At 47.0% G+C, this 24503-nt stretch overlaps 9 protein-coding genes across 9 annotated transcripts; 6 read left to right on the forward strand and 3 right to left on the reverse strand.

Annotated features, from left to right (window-relative positions):
- Positions 1-1196: 1196 nt before the first annotated feature.
- F5891DRAFT_1275383 (uncharacterized protein) lies at positions 1197-3212 on the forward strand (the record flags this gene model as incomplete). The annotated part of the gene is made up of 13 exons (XM_041370204.1): positions 1197-1554; positions 1617-1649; positions 1700-1719; positions 1772-1786; positions 1840-1878; positions 1934-1962; positions 2019-2032; positions 2088-2123; positions 2302-2361; positions 2420-2554; positions 2607-2841; positions 2898-2955; positions 3012-3212. The coding sequence occupies exons 1-13, from the start codon at positions 1482-1484 to the stop codon at positions 3210-3212; spliced, it is 948 nt and encodes a 315-aa protein (XP_041230593.1). The 5' UTR covers positions 1197-1481.
- A 1399-nt stretch (positions 3213-4611) lies between these two features.
- On the forward strand, positions 4612-5652 carry F5891DRAFT_720586 (Vps51/Vps67-domain-containing protein). Its single transcript, XM_041372953.1, has 4 exons — positions 4612-4975; positions 5031-5126; positions 5181-5266; positions 5316-5652. The coding sequence occupies exons 1-4, from the start codon at positions 4687-4689 to the stop codon at positions 5448-5450; spliced, it is 606 nt and encodes a 201-aa protein (XP_041230594.1). The 5' UTR covers positions 4612-4686; the 3' UTR covers positions 5451-5652.
- On the reverse strand, positions 5557-6861 carry F5891DRAFT_1010289 (uncharacterized protein). Its single transcript, XM_041360630.1, has 6 exons — positions 6692-6861; positions 6513-6635; positions 6392-6457; positions 6002-6343; positions 5828-5950; positions 5557-5776 (listed from the first exon to the last, which is right to left on the reverse strand). The coding sequence occupies exons 1-6, from the start codon at positions 6836-6838 to the stop codon at positions 5624-5626; spliced, it is 954 nt and encodes a 317-aa protein (XP_041230595.1). The 5' UTR covers positions 6839-6861; the 3' UTR covers positions 5557-5623.
- Positions 6862-8163: 1302 nt separating this feature from the next.
- F5891DRAFT_1010302 (protein kinase) lies at positions 8164-10052 on the forward strand. The gene is made up of 10 exons (XM_041360631.1): positions 8164-8346; positions 8418-8488; positions 8549-8640; positions 8690-8714; positions 8763-8831; positions 8886-9316; positions 9369-9477; positions 9531-9626; positions 9672-9875; positions 9932-10052. Exons 1-10 carry the CDS (start codon positions 8223-8225, stop codon positions 9971-9973), a joined length of 1263 nt encoding a protein of 420 aa, XP_041230596.1. The 5' UTR covers positions 8164-8222; the 3' UTR covers positions 9974-10052.
- F5891DRAFT_1010307 (uncharacterized protein) lies at positions 10053-11315 on the reverse strand. Its single transcript, XM_041360632.1, has 3 exons — positions 10878-11315; positions 10658-10819; positions 10053-10600 (listed from the first exon to the last, which is right to left on the reverse strand). The coding sequence occupies exons 1-3, from the start codon at positions 11256-11258 to the stop codon at positions 10094-10096; spliced, it is 1050 nt and encodes a 349-aa protein (XP_041230597.1). The 5' UTR covers positions 11259-11315; the 3' UTR covers positions 10053-10093.
- Positions 11316-11778: 463 nt separating this feature from the next.
- On the forward strand, positions 11779-14478 carry F5891DRAFT_720684 (mitochondrial exoribonuclease). The gene is made up of 2 exons (XM_041372954.1): positions 11779-11801; positions 11855-14478. Exon 2 carries the CDS (start codon positions 12118-12120, stop codon positions 14353-14355), a length of 2238 nt encoding a protein of 745 aa, XP_041230598.1. The 5' UTR covers positions 11779-11801; positions 11855-12117; the 3' UTR covers positions 14356-14478.
- A 159-nt stretch (positions 14479-14637) lies between these two features.
- F5891DRAFT_1162285 (cytochrome P450) lies at positions 14638-16683 on the forward strand (the record flags this gene model as incomplete). The annotated part of the gene is made up of 8 exons (XM_041365289.1): positions 14638-14810; positions 14862-14978; positions 15033-15155; positions 15204-15668; positions 15722-15894; positions 15943-16411; positions 16464-16565; positions 16621-16683. The coding sequence occupies exons 1-8, from the start codon at positions 14655-14657 to the stop codon at positions 16681-16683; spliced, it is 1668 nt and encodes a 555-aa protein (XP_041230599.1). The 5' UTR covers positions 14638-14654.
- A 3878-nt stretch (positions 16684-20561) lies between these two features.
- F5891DRAFT_1010322 (uncharacterized protein) lies at positions 20562-20896 on the forward strand. The gene has a single exon (XM_041360633.1). It carries the CDS (start codon positions 20635-20637, stop codon positions 20872-20874), a length of 240 nt encoding a protein of 79 aa, XP_041230600.1. The 5' UTR covers positions 20562-20634; the 3' UTR covers positions 20875-20896.
- Positions 20897-23360: 2464 nt separating this feature from the next.
- F5891DRAFT_720811 (uncharacterized protein) lies at positions 23361-23890 on the reverse strand. Its single transcript, XM_041372955.1, has 3 exons — positions 23853-23890; positions 23435-23763; positions 23361-23376 (listed from the first exon to the last, which is right to left on the reverse strand). The coding sequence occupies exon 2, from the start codon at positions 23729-23731 to the stop codon at positions 23501-23503; it is 231 nt and encodes a 76-aa protein (XP_041230601.1). The 5' UTR covers positions 23732-23763; positions 23853-23890; the 3' UTR covers positions 23361-23376; positions 23435-23500.
- Positions 23891-24503: the final 613 nt, after the last annotated feature.

The raw sequence follows: 24503 nt of genomic DNA on the forward strand, positions 1-24503 counted from the left end.
CTAGTGCGATATTGTATATCATTGCACCTGGGTACGCCAGATCCCCAGAAATTAAAGCAAGTACTTATTCCTAGGCCTTAACCCTCAGCCGTGACATCCCGCTCTTTCAATGTCGAACCAAGGCCACCCGATGAAATCGTACAGCTGCTCGACTCTTATTCACGGCACATGTACACTCGCGGTGAGTGTCCCATCCTTTTTCGATCGTTTTTCGCTAAGCAAACCCATACAGAACCGGCTTTGTGTAATCCGTTAGCATGGAAAGGCTCTAACGCCACGAGAATCCTCAAGTCTCGAATGTTGATCATCAGTCAGGATTCTGAGGTGTCGGTGTTATCTCGGGCGTTGTCATAGTAGCTGGTTCATGCGAAATACAGACGGCGTTCCAATCCACATTTCCACTTAGGCTACCCTACGAAAGCGTGACTCAACAGAAGGGCATCAACTGCATGATGATTAAGTGTGGCATGTTTTGGATTGGTTTTTATTGGAATAAATATTGACGGTGTGCATTGGCAGCCGTATGTTTCGGTGAGTGATTCCCTCGACTTCTTCAAATCTCTAAATTTCTGATGATGTACCAACAGAATATCATCGCCTTCAGCCATTGCGCATCCGAGCTATCATTTTCTCTCATTTTCTCTCTCAATACTTCCTTGATATAGGGGTGGTGATGTATCTTCATCATACATCAATCACGGAATCTCAACCAGGAGGAAGTCCGGCGAAGCCTGATACCTCTTATTACCGTACCAACTCCACGGACCACGATACAAATCAAATATTCTGGGCTGACCATTTCTGGTATCCAGATCATACAATGGCCCAATTTCTGAGGCGGAGAGCGAGAGCGTGCGCATGAAGCGACAGATGACCTAGGGACGAGATGAGACAATGAAGCAGGGTGGTATCGGCACACAGGGTAAGATGCGAATTTGTTTGTGTTGTGTCAATCTCCGCTATTTTTGACGGCTGACTTTTCTGGCCTGGCGTCATGCTGACGCAAATGTGCATTTGTTGAGTGACCTTGAATGACTCGGAGGTGTTATGTCCCCGGGCCTGTGCTGGTGAGGCAATGTCAGGTTTTCCGATGGTCGCACCATGATCAGCATGTGCCAAACAGATGAAATAGTATTTAATTTCATTGATGGACTGATGCACGTGTAGCAAAAACATCTTGAGAATGGCATGAAAACCAAGGCGACAAGATCACGAACAGTTCTTGATGTTGTTCGATCTTTTGCGGAGTTCAAGTGTTTCGCTCGTTCAGATGTTTTACGACCAACATCTACTACGATCCCCTGGATTCATTTATCTTTCCTCATGCAAAATATCCAATTCGACCAATCAAAGCAGGAACGGTCATCATCTCCCAATCTCGTTTCGCCGATCTACTTACCGGATGGTGGTATAATTAGCACGAATGCCATCGTCTTACGTCCACCAAGTTCGCCTCTCACCCACGCCTATTCTCTACCAATATGACCGTAGTCTCCAATGATCCCACTTGGTGGTCGTCCATCAATGCATATAGTTTGAGCAGCTATTTTGTAGGTTCGTGGAGAGTAGTTGGATGTTGAAGCTGACACAATCTAACCTTGGCTTTTGTTTCACAGTCGCCGCCTTTGCTGCAGTGATGTATGATTGGTGTGAGCATGATAACATTAAAAGACTGCTGACGTCTTACGATTATTTTCAGCACTTACATTCGGACAAGAGGTATGTCGATGGTATGACCGGAGCAGCCATCTCGCTGAGAATGGCTTTATAGGTGGAATTGATCTGGGTGAGTAGAGTCTGGTGTAAGAGGAACACACGTAAAAATAAACTTGATTTCAGAGACAACGATGGTCCCTAATGACAGTTATGTATCTCAGTGTATGTAGCTTGTTTGTCGCGGTTGCTATGTTGTACTAACTTGAAAGTATCCTAGGCGCGTTACCTTGGAATGTTATACGCTGCGTATGTTCGGAAGGCTACAGATTTCTGTTGCGCTAATCGTCCTCTCTCATAACCAGCCTGGCCATTCTGGGTATGTCCCCTTAGTAAATTCACTGTCTTTGCTTCTTCTGACGAACGGCATTCAGTGTGTGTTCCGACCATCTCGCTGACAGATACAGTGAGTCTCCATACATATGCCTATTAATATTCCCCTTCAATTAACTGTGGCGCCTTGTAGCAGTGGGTGTGGTTCTTTACTGACTTATTGGTTTACTAATGACTGCCATGCTATACTGCAACAGATGTGAGTCTGTTTGGAGAGTGTGCTACCCGAGGCCAATCCCTGACTGGATTCGTCAGGCTATATTATGTTCACTATATGGAATTGGATAGGTGTTGTGGTATTTGCGCTGCTATGGGGTGAGCTTTGCACTTGCGATACCTCAATGAAATTGACTTGACTGAAACATGGTGCAAGTCATCATCATCACTCGGTTGCATGCCATGTATCAAGGATCCAGAAAGGTCCTGATATTTCTCGTTGTCACCTTCCTGGCTATCAACACTTTCGATGTAGTGGCCTCCATAATCACAACGATGCATACTTCAGGGGGTGCGTTTAATTGTGAATGAAAATAACCGTGCATGAGACTCATTGATACCAGAGGAACACATTCTCTCTGGCACTTATCAGTGCCAGACTAGTAACTATACGGGAGATCTCATACTTATAACTTCCATTGCTTGGATACTCGGAACTGTGTGGGAAGTCATCGCACTATGTCTCGCAGTCTGGATTGTGGTAAAACACTTCCGTGAATTGCGACAACATTCGACAGGAGGGATTATGGAGGACTGTTTCACGGTGTTGATGAAAACTCACGTGCTTTACTTTGCGAGGTAAGCTCATATTGTGATTATTGTTCCTTTTTCCACTGACGTATCGGACGTGGTAGCTTTGTTGCTGTTTCTTGCTTTGAGATGATTGTTAATTTTTCTCCAACATTATCAATGGTATGTCAATCTTTCACTCGGCTATGCACGCTACCGACAATTTATCGTTTCTATAGGCCATTTCCCTGGACGCTCAGATTATTTATGGGTTTCTTCAGATTTCGCAGGTCGTGCAGATGTTTGTGTTGGGACCGCGCCTGATTCTTGGTATTCGGGAATACCACGCCAAGCTCGTGGCCGATTCTGATGTAGCGACTGGTATGACCTCAATTGCTTTCCAGGAGCGCGTGCATATATCGACCGGCAGTGGTGTGTGATAGTCGGCGCAGTCGACGAGTGTCTAGTGCCCTCCAAAGAGCAGGGGAATTTGCTTTTATTCAATCTCACTTTCTTGCAGTATTGATCACAGTTATTTAGTGTTCCAAAGTAGATTTCAAGGAGACATACAAAGTTTTGTCGCATTATTTAGTCAAGTGATTTTCTATACGTGCTGATAATGTTTAAATCGATGAATATCTCTACCTGCACTAGCTGCCCACGCACACTTGCACCAACCACTGGTCCTTCTTTTCTGTGTGATGGCAATCGTTCATATGATTGCTTGGGCAGTGCGCGTGAGGACAGCCGAGTGACAGCGCACTGCTTCAGTTCCTCAGCAATTCATACTCGATTCATGTTCTTGCCTCATTTAATGTCCTACGGACTGCTACCTTGTTTTCTCAGCTGACTCACGCCAACTGGCCTACAGATGATGATCCATTTAAGGTGATCACAAAGTGTGCGGCGTCAGAAACACGCTCATGTATGCATAGCTTGATGATGCGAGGCATACTTGATGAGTCTTGAGGAGGCTGAAGTTGGTTAACGCTTATGGAGGAGCTTGCCTCTCTTCTTTGTTCGTCGAGGTGGAAATATGGATGTGATTATAGATGTGTTTAGGATTGTTGTTGAAACACTACTTGGAGATACAAGTACCGTGTTGAACATTTGTGATATGAAGGACACGGTTCCTCACTCGAGACCCAGCGCCTCTGTGGAGTCAAGGGAATTTGAAAGAATCCAAGGTGCTAACGTCTGTGAATAGCACACGAAACATAAAACAGCTTGTTGACGTGGTTCAAAATGGTGAGAAGTGACGCACCCAGGGATGCACCAGCACCGGCAATATCATAGTGCGGAAGTCGAGCATCTGCTCCTTGAGGTCAGGCTGCGGACGTGATAGCGAGGTCAAGGTGAATCTCTCGATGTAGCTGGTGTGTGGTCAAGATGTTTTCGACATTAGATTGATTGAGAATTTTGAACTTGGAACGTGCGTGCAAGAAGTGGTGATACTGAGGGCATTACTTTAAGGGAATGTTCAAAGACATTTGGAGTGCGCTGTATTGCAAATTGTTATAAGACTAGATGTGGACGAGAATTTAGGTACGCACAAGTGATAGAATACTATCTCAAACAATCACTACGCCGGCGGACGTGCAGGGTGGAGCTTGAAAGCTTGATGCGCCATAGAAGGTTAACATTAGTACGCAGTTTGCGAAGAGAACTTGTCGTGGTATGAGTGGTGCTTGAACCAGAATGCCAATGAGGCTCGAGTGATGGCACAGTTGGACAACCCAAATGAGCATCTGTGCCATGGGCCGTGCTTTGACTAATATTAGATGCTTGCAAGTGACTGCAGTGATTTCAGATAAAATTAAGTGCTCGGCGACGTGGCGTCCGAGTTGTTGCCGGTGCACCGGCACGTGATCGCGTCATTGGACCGTTAATTGGAGTAAGTATCATCATCACCTCATGTCCACCGCACAGTCTACACCTACATCCCCAACGGCCCATCGTGTGAAGTCAGCTCCTAGAGTGGTCTCGTCTCCGCTGAGACCAACGTCTCCTCAAAGCTCTTCAACCGTACTTCCGTCCAATTCTCGTCGATCCTCGCTTGGTGTCGGACAAACGCCTCGGACAAAAACACCTCCAGGGCCTCTTGCAAAGTCTCGTGCTAGAGATCTCTTGAGGAAGCACTATGGCCTCGGAGTAGGTCCACCACCACCTATACCTGGAAGATCAGACGACCCCATGGATCTAGGTATGTTTTGAAAGTCATCAAGTTCTCAAGCTCGATTCTCACTATGCTACTGAAGATTCAGCAGCCTTTGACGCAAAATCGTACTACGAACAACTTATAACCGCATCATCTTTGTCGGCTCTGCTGAAGCGAGAGAATGACCTACTGACAGGTTCGTGTCGTCCAAGACCGTGTGAGACGTCTGCTCATGGACTCGGATGTTCAGAAATACGACAACTTGATGGCGATAGGCAGTCTCTGGTTTACAACCACCATCATGAGCTGATTGCAGCTAGTGATACAATAGCTGCGGTGTGTAAATTTCCAAGGTGCATCTTTGTATAGTCTCATTTTTCTGTAGATGAAGACACGGGCGGAGGGCTTGGACGCGGACCTTGACCTACTTAAAGCAGCGTTCTCAGAAATATCTCGCTTGGGTGCTAAAGTTTCCATTGAGGAACAGCCTCAGCATGCAGATGGGAACTCCGATTCATGAGTGCCTCCGCGGTCATCGCTGAGCGCTGAGGATACGGCCTCGGCCCCACAAATATACATGACGTAACAAAGGGTTTTTATTTATTTATACAGGATTCCCGCAAGCTCCAGGCTTGCAATGGTACAATATAACTATATGGAATAATGATACGCGAGTCCAGCATGTTCTCCCCATCAAGCCTTCACATGAAGTTCCACCTGCCAATTGGATCCCGATTCGTGGACAAGACTAGTGATCAAACAGTCTCTCCAAATACTGGGCAGCCCACGTGGCCTCCACTCAACCTTGTATTTCTCGTATCCTTTTTCCACATGTATCGATTTGCGCTGCATAGGCTGATCAGTACCAACAAAAAAGGTGAGCACACTTGGACGTACGTGGATATTCTGCACGAGGTCTTCAATGTACTTCGCCAACAACTTGAGCAACTTCTCTCTCTTGAGAGTTCCATTATCGGTGCAGATCCGCCTTTCTACAATTAATTGACTGTATCCAGGCCACTGCAACGGAAATTAGTCACTGCAAAAAAGTTGTCTGGTATTTCAACTTACCGTGATGAAAACCTTGATAAACCTATCTCCTATGCCACTAAACACCTGATCATGGCCTCCTTCCACCTCTGGCTTATCTTCGAGCTCGACCAGCTCGTCGACACGGAAGGCCATCCCTCCACCCTTCCTGTTAAATTTGATGGCAGCGTGCTGGGATCCAATCCTACACCACGATTTTGGGGACGCAGATGTGTCAGTGACAACGGGCTGCGGGAGCCGATGGAATCCTGAAGGAACGACGGTCTTGTACATCTTTTTGGGCGCAGCGGGTGGCATATTGGCCATGTATTTGGCGGGGTGCAAAACATTCCTCTCAGGGTATGGGTAAGGAGAGCGAGCAGACTTCGGACATTAGAAAGTAATAATGACAGGTATTTTACGTGGACTCACAGATGACCCTTCGTAACTGCCATTTAACGTATATGGGACAGCTGAATATGGCGAGATGGATGCCCCCTACAAATTCATAACAGGTAAATCGATTGCCAGTACCTCGACACGCGTCACTTACGGTAAATACGGGAGCTTGTGACCGAATATATTGGTGCGGTTGTCCATGTGCAGGGCCGAGGGCACCTGAGAGGTCCGGGTTTGACGATGTCTGGGCACGTATATACTGGGAGATGGGTATTCCCTACAAATTGTGAGATGAGTAAGGAGGATGACAAAAATCTGTAAGCATAGTCCTACATTATCGGAGGTACTAGCATTCGGCCGAACGGGGTGGTACGTCGACTGAGCCGGTGCAGGGTCAAGTGCACCGGAGAGTGTGGAGTAAGATGACGCTTGGGAAATTTGCCTAGCATCAGGGAATGCAAAAGGGTACGGGTAAGCCATGGTTTTACTTGGAGAAGATAGACGATGATAGTAACTTACCTGTCCTTGGCACCTATGCAGGTATTTTATAGCACTTGTCGTCAAAGCGCTACCTCCACATCCACCAGCATCCAGGGGAATCCACAAGCATCTACAGCAACTTTACAATGGCGTGCTGTGATCGTATATGCCAGGACTGTGGAATGTCGTGATAAGATTCAAAAGGAACAGTGGATCAACATCTCTGTGGGAGGTGGTAGAGTGGCGTCTTTATCATGGCATCTTGCACTGGAGGTACCGTGACTGCCACCCACAATCAGCAGGTGGTTGTCAACTTGCAGAAACGTGAGCGTTGCCATGATATACTTTATTTTCGAATGCTGTGACCTGCATCTTTGAAGCTGAAGGGAAAGAAAAAATAAGAAAACAAAGAAAGCTGCTCGTGCCCCATAAGGTAATCAATCCACCTGAATTTGTCGGAGTCACTGTGCGGAGCTCGGTAAACGACGGGGTCTCTTGAGACTCTTGAAGTAATTTGTGGTTGCGCAGCTTTTTGAATTCAGGTGACTGCAGTACTGCTTTCACTGCACAGTGCCATCGTACTTGTACACGCATTTCAGGTGTGGTGGCAAAGGTGATGGTGGCATCAAGAAGTATAGTCCATATGAAGAATCACTCACAAAGCACACCTTCCTATGTAAACGCCATTATCACAGTAGCCTGAGTAATGATGCTACTAATGGCAGGAGTTGAGACTCGACTGCAGGGTGTAGCTCCTCCGCAGACAGATATATCATTCTTGTAAATTGGCTGCATGTAATCCTGTAAAATCATAATCAGTTGGCAAGTCCCCCCTACCAATTGACTCTGAATCTGGCCAAAGTTGCGCGCTATTGGGCTGACGCCTAAGTATAGTGAGTTTCACAATCCAATCAACCAAAGAAATTTGTGGATATCCGGACAGTTCGAATGAGCACGGGTAAAACAGTCAATTTACCCGGCCCCCGTCTGCAAAATAAAATTTAGTGATCGCCGAGGCTCCCGGTCCACAGTCACTGTGTTCAAAGTCTACTAGAGCGCTCGCCGCTCAGGCAATTAATCTCCTTTAACCGGTCATCATGTGGTGGTCACAGCAATGCAATACTCTCCATCACCCGGCTACTAGCTTGAGTTTTACTGCAAAATGAGTTGCCCCCTTCCCCTTATTCATGCTTGCACGGGTACTCACTTGAACTTGAAAATAAACTTTCAAAGAAGTGCTTCAATTACATACTAATTGCTATTTTTAGACCAGACGTAACGGACGCCTGTGGCTGTGTTTATTGAATACTGTATGTACTAGTGAAGTTTGAACCGCAGTGACTTGTCACTGTACTTGCTGAAATTCGCTCCTACCTCTGCTTTCATGGCTTTCTCTCAGGTCGTCAGCGCACTCGACAGTCTCAAAGATCAAGCAAAAGACGCTATCTGGGCCCTTTCTTCATGTCTCTGCCAGCAATCAGCCAAAGTAAAAATTAATGGCCGAACGTGTCAGTCATACCCTTTACAACGAATCTAGAACATTCGTTTGCACTTGCTAACGTGGTTTTTATGATCTCAGTTAATATCATAAAAGTCCTCGGCGAAGGTGGATTCTCCTTTGTTTATCTGGCACAAGACGAGATTAGTGGGGTACGCGATCTCACGAGTTCGTTCCTCACAACATTTCACATATGCTTGGTGTACATCTAGCGGCAATTCGCCCTCAAAAAGATAAGATGTCCTACTGGATCGGAGGGCGTGAAGGAGGCTATGCGGGAGGTAGAGGCATACAGACGTTTCAAGTAAGTCAACTTAGTGACGGTTACCTTGCTGTCTTAAGTATGCTCTCAGACACCGAAACATCATCCGGATACTTGTGAGTGCCAACGGATCGTCTTCATGTAGCTCCTGAATAACTGCACAGGACTCTGCTGTCGTTCAAGATCCCGAAGGTGAAGGCAAGATTGTCTACCTCTTCCTGCCGTTGTATCAGGTATGTTCTAGGCGTGCTTTACTATGGAACACCTGTAGACCTTTTGGGATAAAGCGCGGGAACCTCCAAGATGCTATTAACCTCAACGTCGTGAATGGGAAGCACTTTCCTGAGCAAGATATGATTCGGCTGTTCAAGGGGACATGCGAAGCCGTGCGCGCTATGCACGATTACCACACAACTACTGGCTCCTCTTCCGCTCAACCTCAGCCTTCCTCGTCAAGTTCATCTTCGCGCGTGGAAGAGAACCACTCTGACGGAGAGGACGAGCTTTTCCCGCAACCGGAGGGCGACGGTGAGGGTGGCTACTCTTACGATAAGTCCGTAAACATGCCCCTGATGACAAAACATCGTGTCGAGGGGGATGGGGACGTGATATTCGACGGTGATGAGGAAGTTTCTGCAATTCAAACAGCTCGAAATGGCAATGTGCCTCAGGGGAAGAGCGAACACGTTCCATATGCCCACCGGGACTTGAAACCTGGGTCAAAATATTGTTGATATGTTGCAATTGCACCTCTGATATTTGCACCACAGGAACATCATGATCGCGGACGATGGAGTCACACCCATACTGATGGACTTTGGCAGTACTATAAAAGCAAGAATAAAGATAGATAGTCGATCACTGGCCCTTCTACAGCAGGTATATGCAGGTATATATCTATTATTGTATTTCATCTCACATTCATCTCACAGGATATTGCCGCGGAACAAAGCACCATGGCATACCGCGCTCCAGAACTTTTCGATGTGAAAACGGGCGTTACTCTTGACGAGAAAGTTGACATATGGGTAGATCTTCCTGTTGCCGTTCACGCATTCGCTAACCCTTCACAGTCACTTGGATGCACGCTCTTCGCTCTTGCATACTCACACTCGCCATTTGAAAATATCCAAACGACGGAGCAAGGCGGCTCGATTGCGATGGCTGTACTGAACGCTCAGTATAAGCACCCGAACTCAGCGTATTCACAAGGGCTGAAGGACTTGATTGATAGTATGCTGAAAGTTAATCCTAAAGACAGACCGAATATTCATCAGGTATGTGTTTTGTGTTTCTGGTAGGAGTATCAACGTTGCTGAAAGAATCCCTCTAGGTCATTACAATGACCGACAGAGTACTACAGTCGCTGTTGTAGAGCACTATACTATACCTTCATGACTGGGACCGTGTTGCTTTACTTGTTTATTTGGCAGCTCTATGCATATCTAACGGGATCATTGTGACGTGGACTGATCGATACAGATTGTCTGCCTACTCAAGAAGCCCTAGCTGTTGTCCGTTCTTTTTGACGAGGCGTCTTCGGTTTTCTGAGAGGTTTCTCCTGCAACCGTTTTGGAGATTGCGGTGGAGCAGAGGGGGTTGTGACTTGATCCTTTTGCACCTTGCGCTTTTTCTTTTGAGGTTCCGATAGCTTCTGGGGCGATGGCTCTGATTTTTCTGCGTTTTGAAGTTCAGAAACGGGTGGCTTCCGTTCTCTTTTCTTTACTGTCCTTTTGTCGCTCAGTGAGGCGTCGGACTTTTCTACGTCGTGAACTTTTGCACCGGTGGCTTTCTGCTCCCCTTTCTTCACCAACTTTTTGTCGCCATTCGCAGCTCCAGCTTTTTGCGACTTCTGCTTCTCAAGCGTCTTGCTTGCTGGTGACTCTTTCCCTGCTGCATCCTGGGATGATGAAACTTTTTCGGCGGCCTTTTTTGCCTTTGCCTTTGCACGAAGCTTATTGTGAAGGTTCCGCTTCTCTTTTATTGATGCTTGCTTCGCTGACTGAAAACCTAGCATTGAGAAAATCCACCTCGAAACATAGCATGATACACCACTCACTCTTTTGAGAGCGCGCTTCGACAATCCGGCATCAAGACGATTCTGAGTACCAGTAGGCTTCGACGCCTCCTTTTGTACCGTCCTTGCAATTTTCCAAGCGTCGCTCTGGGGATCACTTTTCGCTGCGAAGGTCTTGAAACGCTCGAAACGTCGTACATGAGCCTGCGGCAGCCTGAACTTCTGTCTTTTTTCAGTTGCATGTTCAGAGAAAGGGACATACAGTAGATGCTTTGTGGACTGTCGACATTTGAGTGCCCTTGATGACCTTGCCCTTGCATAATATACAAGCTCGGACATCTGGGTCGAGCGAGACGATATAGATGGGGTCCCTCAATGCTTCTGATAGCAAGATGGGAGTTTCTTCTTCATCATCGCTTGCATCATCTTCCTCCATTTCATCTCCATCTTCATATCCAGCTTCCTCCAGGTCCTCTTCGCCTGATTGAACGTCCGAGTGTTCGTCAGAGCCAGAATCCGAGTCTGATGCAGATTCATCCGAATCGGTGTCGTTGAACTCCATGAACCCCTTCATATCTTCATCAATTCCTAGTTCTTCCTCTTCTTCCAGCTTTTTGCGCTTCTTTTCGACTCGTTTGAACATGGTGATGAGTGACGAAGGGAACAATGAAATTCAATGAATTGATAGTATCGAACAAAGCTTGTGTTTGATCATCTGACCATTTCATTTTCGGCTTTAACTTTTTGCACAGCCACAAGTGCATTTTCTTCCGTATCCTTTCATGCATCGTCGCGCCGGCCAACTGCTTACAGACATCCGGTCCAATGTCCAGCCAACAAAATCATATTCGATACCTACGCCAATAAAGAACAATGATTCAAATACCTCCAATCGTCGATTTCGAAAGTTACCGCCCGGTGAACTCGCTGCAGCAGCCAAGCTAACGGATAAACTTGTCCGTGTTGCCGCTGGCACCAAATTCACTCCCAAACGTCCATGGAAGCACACGAAGACATTACGAGGCGACGAAATGCGTCTGCTGGAGATGGTGAAGCCGAAGCCACCCATGACAGAAACGCAAGCTATCTTCGCAAATGATGTAGAAGATGGAGACTCTGGGGCAGGACCAGGGGACGCTTCGTCAGTTTCTAATATAGAGGTTGGATCGCTTGTTGAGATTAGAAGGTGAGTTTATGCGTCATTTGTTTCTTTGTCCTCGATGACTTATGATATTGCAGGGGTTCTATATATGCACATGGTGTAGTCTTGGGCCATTCGTATATGAACGGTCGCATGTGGCATCTCTCCCTGATCAGTACAGGCGAAGTCATTCAGCATGTCGAGTCAGATGTGTACATCGAGGTCCCTCGCATAGCTGACAGGGACCTTGCCCTCCGCGCAGGCACCAGCGCAACCCCAATGGACCGCACAGAGACCTAATGCGCGAGTTGAAATCCTGAAGTACCTACGGGAGGCCGAGAGAGAAATAAACAAGGCATTCATGGTCATTGGAAGGAAGAACGCAGCGCTATATCCCCACGTGCGGGCGAAGCACCCAGACGAGTGGGGATCCGTCAGTCTTTCAGAGGCTGCGAAGCTGGTGTGCGATTATAGACCGGAGAGCTGGCCGACTCTTTTCGCAACGCATAAATATATCATGGGTCGCCCTATCGAATTTGTGCCGCACATGCAGTCTCAGAGACTTGCGCTCACGTACGATGTGCGGCCAGATAACCATGTTGTTAAACTGCAGAGAGTTGTGGATATGGTGCGGCAAAGGAGTCCGGAACTGGAGGCGTTTATCGAGAAAGCTCGCGGCCTCATTCTTACTGCCAGGGAGAAGGCTAACGAGTCTTGGGATGAGCCTCCGAGCAGAGTTGTCGTAAAGGATGTCACATTTTCCACAGACGATCGCACCATCCTTGATGTCTTGCACCTTGCATTACGCAGGACGCGTAACACTTGTATTGATCCCTTTTCCGGAGTGGTCACATCCATCATCAAGAGGATTGGTTTGCATGCTCATAAGATGGTGGACGACGTGTGTCTGCGGCAGTTCCTGATAGAGATGGGGGAGATGGCCCCTTGGGAGGATATCGTGACCCAGAGGAAGGAGCTGAATCTGGACCTGACTCTAGACGAGGAGTCGCAGCGTGCCAGAGATGAACACGCTCTTGTCCAAAGGAGCCTGTCTTTGCTGCGACCCTCGCGGGCGAAGGGAAAGCAACCATTAGGACCGGAAGACTTCTATGATCGTGATCCCGTCGAGCATCTGCGACACGACTTCGGAAGCTTACCAGTCTACGTGATTGACGACGTGAGCGCAGAAGAGCTGGACGATGGCTTGTCGGTGGAACCTGTTCTTAACGAGCCTGGTTCGGCTTGGATACACGTCCACATTGCAGACCCTACTGTTATCCTTCCACCGACTCATATCATCTCAGAGGCAGCACGTCGAATGGGCTCTTCCGCATACTTCATTCACAGGACATGGCCTATGCTACCTCCCTCCCTTACCCACGACCGACTAAGTTTGGGCTCGCATTCTCGGAAGGGAGAGCCTGAACCTGTCCTTACATTCAGCTTCAAGATAAACGCTGAAGGCAACATGGTCGACTACGATGTTAAAGCCGGTCTCATTCGCAACGTCAAAAGAGTCGACTATGATAGTGTGGATCGACTTCTTGGAAACGGAGGTGTTCAATTTGGCTACCCATTCGAAGCACCCCAGACCCCTGAAATTTCCCATGTACCTGTACTAGAATCAAAAGATGTGGAGAATATGCGTCTCATGGACAACTTGACGCGCAAGTTCCGACAGCGTAACCGCCAGACACTAAATCCATTCATATTCTCAGCTCCATCGGGTACTCTTGTGGCTAATGCAAAACCAATCCGCGGCGCTCCGACAACACCAGCTTGGAACGCTTCGTATTATCGTGGCTTCCCTAACCTTACCTATCAAGTGTACTCTCAGAAGACAATGGAGCGCGGCTCGCGGTTGCTTGTTGCCGACTGCATGAAAACAGCATCTCGCGTTGCCTCACGGTGGTTCGCCGCAAAGGGAGTGCCGATGTTGCGTCGCTCTGCACGGCCTCCGATAGCCCTCGAGGACAACAGAGACATTGAGAGGCTAATTGCGAGAATGGATGAGGATGGATTTGTGGATCACACGGAGTTGCTCCAGACGAAATTGCACATTCCACCTGTCGAGTATATCCTTAAGCCAGGCATGCATTGGTCCATGGGTATCCCAGAAGGGGAAGGTTATGTGCGTGTCACGTCACCGCTACGACGGTACAACGATCTAGTTGCGCACTGGCAGATCAAGGATGTACTGCTTCGGCCCAAGGCATCTACGCGTCCATTCACTCCCGGGTGGCTCACTACCTACGCCACCGAAGTACTTGAGTACGAAAAGCTTTGGAAGCATAGTGATCGGAGTCATCGCATGCAGTGGACACTCATGTACATCAAGCGCTTCCTTGACCACCCGAACCCTCCCAGTGATCGCGTCGACCCTCTGCAATCCCTCAGTGCATATATCACAGAGTCTGGCAGGAAGCGCGACTTGCTGACGAACGTATTTCAATGCCACATCCCATCACTTGGTCTACCAGCAACAATTATCACGCCTCGGACTACGGATATCCCGGTGGGGCAATATGTGAATGTGCGAGTCAAGGACATACAGGTCGGTTTGAAGGCGTTGTTCATGGTGGAGCTATGTGGTGCATAGCTTCTTTTTATCTAGATTTTTACACGTCATAATGCACCATAGCTTAATTAATTATCCACTGCATGATTTAACACACCTCATTCCATATTTCTCTCCGTCGGAAAGCAAGTCAGTTGTCCGGATATGATTGGTTCGGATGGTGGGATGACTAAGCCACGTAATGTGGTTCGACAACCTATTCTGGGAAGATAAAAACGCGCGCTGAAAAACAAGTCAGTCGCGTTCGTGAGACCCTGCCAGTGCTCCTTGGACAGCGCGGGAGCATTTACATTGCTTTGCATCCTTGACTTTGTTTCTTCATGTCGTTCGATTCGACCGCCCCAGCTACGGGCTACGTTGCAGCCGTTGTTGATGCTGTGCAGCAGTATCTCACCGCCTCTCCTGGTAGAACAGTTCTACTGGGAATCGTCTATACGCCAATAATCATCTTCGTGCTGAACATCCTTAAGCAGCTGGTGAGCATGTAGCAACTCCAGTTTGCGTGTCTACTGACGCAACGTCGCCAGGTTGTTCCCCGAGATCCTTCACTACCTCCAGAAGTGTTCCACTGGATCCCTTTCGTTGGGTCCTCCATCGCGTACGGCGATGACCCACTCAAATTTTTCTTCGAGTGTAGGGAAAAAGTACGGTCGTGTGATATCTCTCATGTCATGATTTTGTCTCATACTTTTCTTCAGTACGGCGATGTCTTCACATTCACTCTACTTGGACGCAAGGTGACCGTCGCACTTGGTGCTAAGGGAAACAACTTTGTCTTGGGTGGTAAATCGACTGCGTTTTCTGCAGAAGATGCTTACACAGTATGTGCGATTGTTGTGGTTTCGTAAATGCCTCTCAACCACAAACAGCACCTCACGACCCCCGTCTTCGGTAAAGATGTCGTATACGACGTCCCCAACGAAGTATTCATGGAGCAAAAGAAGTTTGTTAAAGTCGGCCTCTCAACTGAGAACTTCCGGGCGTACGTGGGCATGTTCGAGCAAGAAGTCGACAACTACATGCGCAGCGACCAAGCATTCATCATCTGGCAAATGGACGATATCAATGAATGGGGACGCTTCGATGTGACGGATGTCATGGCTCAAATCACTATTTTGACTGCCAGTCGTACTCTGCAAGGCAAGGAGGTCAGGAGTGGTTTGGACAAATCGTTTTCTGCGCTTTACAACGACCTGGATGGAGGCTTCACCCCGCTGAATTTTATGTTTCCTAACTTGCCTTTGGAATCTTATCGCCGTCGGGACAAGGCACACAAGAAAATGAGCGAATATTACACCGACATTATCCGCAAACGCAGGGAATCAGGTCACTCTGTAAGGCGTTTGCTTTGATGGGATCTAACCAATATTCACGATGTATCCTATAGGACGAACCTGACATGATCTCCGCCTTGATGGATCAGAAATACCGTGATGGCAGACCTCTCCGTGACCATGAAATCGCCCACATCATGATTGCCCTTCTCATGGCAGGACAGCACACTAGCTCTGCCTCCGGTTCATGGACGCTTCTTCACCTTGCTCAGAACGTCGAAGTCCAGTGAGCCTTGTTCGTTATTGGCAGCTGACATACTGATCGTCATCATAGGGAAGCGCTTTACCAGGAGCAAGTCGATCATTTCGGCAACCCGGATGGCTCTTTCCGTCCGATGACATATGAGGGCTTCCGCCAGCTTCCAGTCCTTGATTCCGTCATTCGTGAGACGCTTCGCATGCACCCGCCTATTCACAGCATCATGCGCTACTGTTCGTTCCGATGTCCCAGTTCCCGCGACTCTCGCTGCCCCTCCAAAGATGGTGTTTATGTTGTTCCAAAGGGCTACTACGTGCTTGCTTCTGCTGCCGTCAGCCAGGTTGACCCCCTTATCTGGGTTAACCCTACGAAGTGGGACCCAACACGGTGGAGTGACCCCGAGGGCGTTGCTGCTCAGGCTTTCAAGACTTACTCTGACGAGAATGGCGAGAAGATTGATTATGGTTTCGGTGCTGTAAGCAAGGGAACTGAGAGCCCGTACCAACCCTTCGGTGCCGGGAGGCATAGATGCATTGGCGAGCAGGTGGGCTTGATTATCTGCTTGCTGAGGTGTGTTTGGCTGATTTTTTCAATAGTTCGCATACCTGCAACTTGGAACTGTGATTTCCACCATCATCCGCAAAGTTGAGCTTCGGTTAGAGGATGGCATTACAGAGATCCCAGAACACAACTATCATGTTCGTCCATTCAGTTCATCATCACTCTCGAGTATTGTTAACAATCCTTCCATAGACCATGATCACAATGCCAAAGAAACCTCGGAATGTCTGTTACAGACGCAGGAGATTCGATTAAAGGATGTGCTCCGCTTCCCCTAGATACCTATCCTATACCTCTTCCGTATTTACTCTTGGATGCTCGGTGACTTGCATAAAATATACCTCTTCTACAAAAATGCTGGGGTAAAATAGTCAGCCCAGGAGACGAACTGGCAATGGTCACGTAGTCGTGATTGGGTGAACATCGGAATGCAATATTGTTGCGTTAGCTGTTGTCTCAGCCATCCCTTCTAGTCATGCATGTAGAGCTTGGCGATGCGTTCAAGTGCATGCCCAGGCGCACATACGATGAACCTCTGCACGTATATTAATTTTAGAGAACTGTCTGTATGTCTTCTCGAGTCCGTTGCAGAGAGCCTGCGCCGGACAAAGTGCTTGAGTTTGATGATGGCAGCACAGAGTTGCTGTCATGCGGTTTCTGATACAGACGCGCTGGGATGACCGAATCGGGGGAATCAAGAAGTCTGGGTGATTTTCACGAATCACGATTGCCCGAACATGGTACTGGTTGAAATCTACGTGAAATTGTTCAAGGACTCCAGTGCCGCGCATTAGAGAATCCGCTCCAATATTCAAGTTTGATTGCAAGAGACCAACAAGCCTAGCAGTAGGGCCAATACTGCCATCATACTGATCTATCGTCGGTCTCTTTGAATCCCTCCATAACCTGCCTCAAGGCATCTGTCATATGATAATATCGAAATATAGTTATGTCTCCTTGAAATATACTTAGAAACACGAAATAAACGAATACCATCACGAAAGTAGGAATTAATCAAAGCAAAATCCCTTGCTCTTGGTACAACACTAGACAGTCGTTAACTTTACTGAGCATTATACACTACTGCCAGTCGATATATGCACACGCTCCTGGAAAACGATTGAAGTCATACCAGTTGCTGCGTCGGCATCGGTCACGAGCTTAGCATGGTATTCTCGAATGCCAAGGATCAGCCATGGTCCTAGCACGAACATCTGCACGACCTCCAAAATCTGAAACAAGCCAGACAAAGTCTGATTTTCTAGGAAAGGTTGGCTCTATAGAAATGATAGATCGTGATCACATGTAGGGGTAAGTGAAAAATTGACATACCGTTGATGTTGGAGATAAATCAAGGATGAGGGCGAAACACGAAACAGCGACAAAGCTACCAAGTCCGACCCTTCAGTGGAAAAAAGGACAATAATCACAATATGAACTTACCTCGCAAAGTAAACCACGTGAGTTTTGATTAACACCGTAAGAGAGTCCCCGATAATCCCTCCTGTCGAATGTTGTTGCAGTTCACGGAAGTGTTTTACCGCAATCCAGACTGCGAGACATAGTGTGAGGACCTCCCACACAATGGAGAGTATCCACGTAGCAGAATACAGAACCAGGATATCTCCTGTGTAGCTAATCGTGCACTGGTAGGTGCCGGAGAGAATGAGTTCCTCTGGTATCCATCAATAAGCCCTATGCACGTTCGTTTTAATCTATAATCAAGCGTACCTCCCGAAATATGCATCATTGACATTACGGCTATCACTCCGTCAAAAGTGTTGATTGCCAGGAAGGTGACGACGAGAAATATCAGGATCTTTCTGTCTCGTTGATACATGGCATACAACCGAGTGATGATGATGACTTCCAGCATGTTTCAGTCAAGTGAATATTCCTGAGGTCTCACAAGCGCCAAGCTCACCCCACAGCATTGTACATACCAACACATTCATCCAATCCTGTACGACATATATAATGAAGCCTGACAAATCCAGTCAGTGGCCAGCCTCGGATAGTATACACTCCAAAGACTTACATCTGTGGAAGTATAGTGTGGTAGTCATTAACGAACCAAGAAGTTAGCAGCAAAGAATCAAACCCACTGCTACGAGGCACTACGGTTAATTGAAGGGGAATAGCAGGCATCTGTGCGGAAGACTCACTGTATCTGTCAGCGAGATGGTCGGAACACTCTCTATATGCCACTGGTCAGCAGAAGCGAAGACAGTGAATGTACTGAGGAGACATACCCAGGATGAACATGCTGATTATGAGACATAGATGATTAGCACGACATCGATTGTTTAGCCTTCCGAACATACGCAGTATATAAGATCCCAAGATAGCGCGCCTAGAATACTTTCGAGTTAGCACAACATGATAACTGCGACACACGAGCTACATACACTGAGGTACAGAACTGTCATTAGGGACCAGCGTTGCCTCTGTAAATAAGTGTATTGTCATGTGTGTTCCCTCTGACTCTACTCACCCAGATGAGTTCGACCTATAAAAGGTTCTGAGCGAGATGGCTGCTCCGGTCATGGTATCGACATACCTCTTGTCCAAATGTGAGTGCTGAAAATACTCGTAAAATATCAGTAATCCTTTAATATTATCGTGCTCACACCAATCATACGTCAGCCCAACAAAGGCGGCAACTGCGATACCGGAGTCAAGGGTAGATTGAGACATCCGAATCAGCGCTCATCGACGATCGTCAACACCCGATTGTTCTACACGAACCTGGAAAATAGCTGGCAAAACGATATACATCGATGGCTGACCACAAAGTGGGATCACTTGAGATTGTTGACATATTGGTATATAACCACCATCCAGCGCTTGGATCGCCAAAATGAGGTTGGAAGATGTTGATGATCCCTGCCTTGATCGACCAAAGATCCAGGGACTCAACGTAAATGTTGGACATGAAACATTTCGACGAGCGGAACCATTTACATGAATCGCTGATTGATAGATACATTAATGACATTCCTAGATTCAAACAGCGCTGAGAGAAGACGTGGAAAAAGAAGACTCGGGCGCGCTGATTACTGCATGAAGGCTGATTTGTTGTGTATGGACGATGGACAGGGTGGGTGGACTCGAACCAAGAGTCAGAGAAATGCTCTACCCGGAGCGTGTGTGTATGTGCTACTGACTAGTGTACGGTCAAATAGAGGGGTGTAAATTTACAGGCGTAAATTTACACCTGTAAATTAGCGTTAATCAGCATGTGAATCTCGAAGGGCATTTTGGGGGTGTAAATTTGGGTGAATTTGGAGTTTGCCAATCCGATGGGCGTCTCCGTGGTGAATCTGTGAATCTCGCAAAGTATCTGCACTAGGGCTAGGGCATAACATTCGCAACCATGAATTGTGAAACGAGAAATAAGCTACAGTTACTATCTCTTTATCTTCAAAATCTCCCCGAAACCATTCCTTTGATTCTAATGTGAGTAACATTTTTTCGCGTGTTAAGTTCTCAGTCTCATACTGACTACACAGAAACTAAAAACACCATACAAACCTCTCGTCAAGTGGCATGATATGGAATCCACTATCCTTGGCAAGCGGTCCGCTGAAGATTTGCCTCCTGCTGGTCGAATGCCTCCTCCACCTGAAGCAAGGACAGCACGGTGGACTCGGACTCGGACTCGGACTCAGCAGAGTTTGACAATGGCGCAGATTGGTTGGATGGTCCAGCTGCTCTTTCAGAGTTTAGGACAGTGGAGAAAGATTTGTTCGTGCTTGCGGCATCCAGCGGTATTGATTTGTGTGCACCAGTCGGGTTCTGCACCAACAAAGAAGGCCGCAAAAACCTTGTCTCCGTCCGTCCCTGACCCTTCTGCTTGGGACGAGTGGAAAGTTGAATAACTCACCTAATTCACTGTAATTCACAGTACATTTGACCTGATTCACCTGTAAAATAGCATTAATTTACAGACATGTTAATTTACGGTAATTCACAGTGGTGAATTTGAAGGCCTCTGGACGCACTGTAAATTTACCCTGTGAATTTCGGACAGTTCCAAATTGACCGTACACTACTACTGACAAGAACAACCTATGCTACCTGCTGAGTCATCACATGCAGGTCCCTTCATATGACTCATAAGTCGCGACCGTGAATTTGTCTCAGGTCTTATCTTGTTCTCCTCAATTTCTTAAAAAATCACTGCAGGCATATATTAATTAAAACATGGCTGATGCTCAGATAATTGGATCGTCGCTGACATTTGCATTAATTGCTTTGCATCTTGTCTTTATCTTTTCATGCTGTTCGATTCGACAGACCCGCCGGGCCCCCCCAGCCGCGGGCTACAACGCTACGTTGCAGCCGTCGTTGATGCTGTGCAGCAGTATGTCACCGCCTCTCCTGGTAGGACGGTTATTTTTGGACTCTTCTATACGTCAATTCCGAGTCTCATTGTCGTGCTGAGCACCCTTAAGTAACTTGTGAGCGTCTAACAACTTCTGTTTAACCTTGCCTTCTTCAAGTTTTGCCCTCAAATCTCCCAGATCTAGAGTACCACCACAACTTGCAACATTCTCGGCCCTAATTTCGATATCATCATTAAGCTTGCTGAAGACATCTTGGCCACATCCATCACTTTCCAAGTTCTGCTACGTCCCAGAAGCAGGTCTCTACCGCCAACCAACTACATCGACTCGGGATTCACCTCTCCCTGTCTCGATGTTACCATCACTTCCACAACATGCTCGATTCCTACACTATCACTTGTGCTGGTGCCTGCGTGTCCCTTTCTGGGTGTGCTGGCGTGACACTGATAAGTCGTTTTATGTTTGTTGTGCGATACTCAGATGTTACTAGTACCCTGGATATATTCAGATTCCCCCCATTCCCCCACTAGGCAATGCTCAGCAGCACTGCGTACGGTGGCGAGACGTAATCTGAGCTCTCTGCAGCGCACTCTCACATATTATGAAAGCTGATATCCCATTATGCTTCCGATACAATGAGAGGTGAGTACTGAGTCACGAGTTGTCCTCGAGGATGAGAAGCAAGAGCAAATAAAAACTTGCATCTCAACGTTCCGGCGACATCACCTACAAACATCTTTCGCTTCTCGACCTTCCTGTTCAGTACACTGCTTTCCTTCGTTAGTACAGTAGCAATACTAAGGACATTAATTGAAACATTGTCAATGTCAGGGCCTATAGCAAATGATTGAAATAAATACTATGACGAGAATATTGCCAGGCCTGCCAATGTCTCGTTAGAATCTACTTCGGGATACCAAATAACTATACAAGTGCTGCGACAAGGTTTGGATCGGAAACAACACAATTTCCTGCTTCCTGCAGACAACCAGACAACCATTAGCATCTCGTGAGTTATACACCACTGCCAGTTGATATGTGCACGCGCTCCTGGAAAGCGATTGAGGTCATGGCAGTTGCTGTGTCAGAATTGACCACGAGCTTAGCGTAGTGTTCTCGAACGCCAAGAATCAGACGTGGTCCCAGGACAGATATCCACATGACCGTCGAAATCTGAGCCAAGCCAGAATAAGTCTGAATTTCTTGGTTAGATAGATGCTATAGAAATGATGAACCGTGGTTACATGCAGAGGTAAGTGAAAGATTGACATACCATTGAGAATGTTGGAGGTAAACTATCAATGAAAAGGAAGCAAAAAGTAGCAAAAAAGCTATCATGTCCGACTCTTCAGTGGAAACAAGGAACATTAACCGCAACATGATCTCACCTTGCAGAGTAAACCACATGTGTTTTCATCAACACCGTAAAACAGTCCCCAATCATCCCTCCTGCCGAATATTGTCGCAGTTCACTGAAGTGTTTTACCGTAATCCAGACTGCGAGACACAGTGCAAGGACCTGCCACGAAATTGCGAGTAGCCAAGTAACAGACGTGAGAAGTGGGGTATTTTCTTTCGCAATATGGCACTGATAAGTGCCGGAGATAACACGTTCTCCTGGTATTCGTCAGTACATTTGTTTTCATCGATAATTGAGCATACCCCATGAAGTATGCATCGCTTTCATCATGATGACCACTCCAAAGAAAATGTTCAATGCCAGGAAGGTGACAATGAGAAATATCAGAATCTTTCTGGAGCGTTGATACATAACATATAACCGAGTGATGACAATGACTTGCAGCATGTCTCAGTTGAGTCGATATCACTGAGGTCTCACAAGTACCAAGCTCACCCCAAAGCATTTCAGCTGCAAAAACAGCCATCCAATCCTGTACGGCGTCTATAATAGAACCTGACGAATCCAGTGAGTGACCGGCCTCGAGTAGCACACACTCCAAAAAGACTCACATCTGTGGCAGTATAGCGTAGCATTCATTAGTGAACCAAGAAGTCAATAAAGAACCACACCCACCCCTACAGGGCACCACATTCAATTGAAAAATAATAGCAGGCATCTGTGCAGAAGACTCACTGTATCTGTCAGCGAGATGGTTGGAATATCGCCTGATGCCGTTGGTCAGAGGAAGCAAAGATGGTGAACGAACTAAGGAGACATACTCAGGATAGCCAGGCTGATTATGAGAGATGGATGATTAGCACGACACTGACTGTCTAGCTTTCCGAACATACGCAGCATATATGATTCCAAAGTAGCGCACCTAGGAAACTTTCAAGTCAGCACAACATGGCAACCACGACAGATAAACTTCGTACACCGAGATACAGAATTGTCATTAGGGACCATCGTTGCCTCTGTAATTAAGTGTATTTTCATGGTTGTTCCTCTGACACGAAACACTACTCACCCATATCAATTCGACCTATCAAACCATTTTCAGCGAGATGGCTGCCCCGGTCACAGCATTGACATACCTCTTGTCCGAATGTAAGTCCTGAAAATATTTGTAAGATATCAGCAGTCCTTTGATGTCATCATGCCCACCCCAATCATACATCACTGCAACAAAGGCGGCAACTATGAAACCGCCGTCAAGGTCAGATTGAGACATCAACTTCAACATCCAATTACCAACCTATAAAATAACTGGCGATACGACACGCTTTGACGAAAGGCCACAAAGCGGGATCATCTAAGACTATCATAGTCGTATTGGGAGAGAATGGGTGTGAATGAGAGACGAAGTGAGGGCGGCCAAAGTTGGTAGATGCATGACAATAACAATTCGTGGTATATATACTGCGTATACTACTATCCAGTGCTTGAGTAACCGAAATGAGATCAAGAGCTGTGCACTCCACGTAGATGTTGCAGTCGCGTGTGCTCCGCTTCCAAGCAATCCGCTAACGCAGTCATTGGACTTTCGTATCATGAGGACGCCAATAAAAATGGTAAGTGCAGAATCTTCGATTTGCAACGTGGGTGTGAAAGTCAATGACCGGCAACGTTCATTTGATTAATATTGTGGCTATGTCGAGTGCGATGAGTCTTACATAGAAATATGTTGAACTCTGAGATTTAGAGGTACAACAACTCATTACTAGTCGAAGAGCTTAGTAGTTGTTCTGAGGAGTTGACATGGGGAATGGGAAACGACGATATGGTGGCGGAGGAGTACATGCGGTAGTGTATGATATGGTGCGAAAGTCAAAAAGTGACATGAAGAACGTATGTGGCAACAAATCGGTGCTGTGATACTACTGGTATTGTGAAGGTCCCGCCTTTCTTACATAATAAGCATGATCCTAAGTAACGCGAGTACCTTGCGCTGATCCGGGTCTTGTCTTGCTCTTTTCTACTAATTTCTCCTACATATGTACTGATTATCCAGGTCATTGACGACATCCAGCATAATCACTGCAGACACATACAAATTAAAACACGGCTGATGTTACAGACGATTAGACTGTCGCTGACATTTGCATTGCTTTGTATCTTGTCTTTGTTTTGTCATGCTGTTCGATTCGACCACCCCAGCTGCGGGTTACGTTGTAGCCGTTGTTGATGCCGCGCAGCAGTATATCACCGCCTCTCCTGGTAAAGCAGTTGTACCTGGACTCTTCTATGCGAATATCACACCGACATTATCTGCAAATGCAGAAAATCCGGCCCAGGTGTTTGCTTTTGTGGGATCCAACCGATAT

This window comes from Suillus fuscotomentosus (assembly GCF_016647785.1).
Source record: "Suillus fuscotomentosus strain FC203 chromosome Unknown F5891scaffold_8, whole genome shotgun sequence".
NCBI classification, from domain to species: Eukaryota; Fungi; Basidiomycota; class Agaricomycetes; order Boletales; family Suillaceae; genus Suillus; species Suillus fuscotomentosus.

What these genes read in the sequence shown, in the direction of transcription:
- F5891DRAFT_1010289 (XM_041360630.1), bottom strand. Translation starts at nt 6,838, where the DNA reads ATGGCTTACCCGTACCCTTTTGCATTCCCTGATGCTAGGCAAATTTCC. An exon ending in CACAAGCTCCCGTATTTACC is followed by an intron (nt 6,458 to 6,512) that starts GTAAGTGACGCG and finishes ATGAATTTGTAG; the next exon opens with GGGGCATCCATCTCGCCATA. An exon ending in ACCTCGTGCAGAATATCCAC is followed by an intron (nt 5,777 to 5,827) that starts GTACGTCCAAGT and finishes CAGCCTATGCAG; the next exon opens with CGCAAATCGATACATGTGGA.
- F5891DRAFT_1010307 (XM_041360632.1), bottom strand. Translation starts at nt 11,258, where the DNA reads ATGTTCAAACGAGTCGAAAAGAAGCGCAAAAAGCTGGAAGAAGAGGAA. An exon ending in CAGTCCACAAAGCATCTACT is followed by an intron (nt 10,820 to 10,877) that starts GTATGTCCCTTT and finishes AGGCTGCCGCAG; the next exon opens with GCTCATGTACGACGTTTCGA. An exon ending in CGAAGCGCGCTCTCAAAAGA is followed by an intron (nt 10,601 to 10,657) that starts GTGAGTGGTGTA and finishes CTAGGTTTTCAG; the next exon opens with TCAGCGAAGCAAGCATCAAT.
- F5891DRAFT_720684 (XM_041372954.1), top strand. Translation starts at nt 12,118, where the DNA reads ATGGTCATTGGAAGGAAGAACGCAGCGCTATATCCCCACGTGCGGGCG.
- F5891DRAFT_720586 (XM_041372953.1), top strand. Translation starts at nt 4,687, where the DNA reads ATGTCCACCGCACAGTCTACACCTACATCCCCAACGGCCCATCGTGTG. An exon ending in AGAGAATGACCTACTGACAG is followed by an intron (nt 5,127 to 5,180) that starts GTTCGTGTCGTC and finishes TCGGATGTTCAG; the next exon opens with AAATACGACAACTTGATGGC. An exon ending in CTAGTGATACAATAGCTGCG is followed by an intron (nt 5,267 to 5,315) that starts GTGTGTAAATTT and finishes ATTTTTCTGTAG; the next exon opens with ATGAAGACACGGGCGGAGGG.
- F5891DRAFT_1010302 (XM_041360631.1), top strand. Translation starts at nt 8,223, where the DNA reads ATGGCTTTCTCTCAGGTCGTCAGCGCACTCGACAGTCTCAAAGATCAA. An exon ending in CACAAGACGAGATTAGTGGG is followed by an intron (nt 8,489 to 8,548) that starts GTACGCGATCTC and finishes GTGTACATCTAG; the next exon opens with CGGCAATTCGCCCTCAAAAA. An exon ending in ACGAGAAAGTTGACATATGG is followed by an intron (nt 9,627 to 9,671) that starts GTAGATCTTCCT and finishes AACCCTTCACAG; the next exon opens with TCACTTGGATGCACGCTCTT.
- F5891DRAFT_1010322 (XM_041360633.1), top strand. Translation starts at nt 20,635, where the DNA reads ATGGCTGATGCTCAGATAATTGGATCGTCGCTGACATTTGCATTAATT.
- F5891DRAFT_720811 (XM_041372955.1), bottom strand. Translation starts at nt 23,731, where the DNA reads ATGATACGAAAGTCCAATGACTGCGTTAGCGGATTGCTTGGAAGCGGA.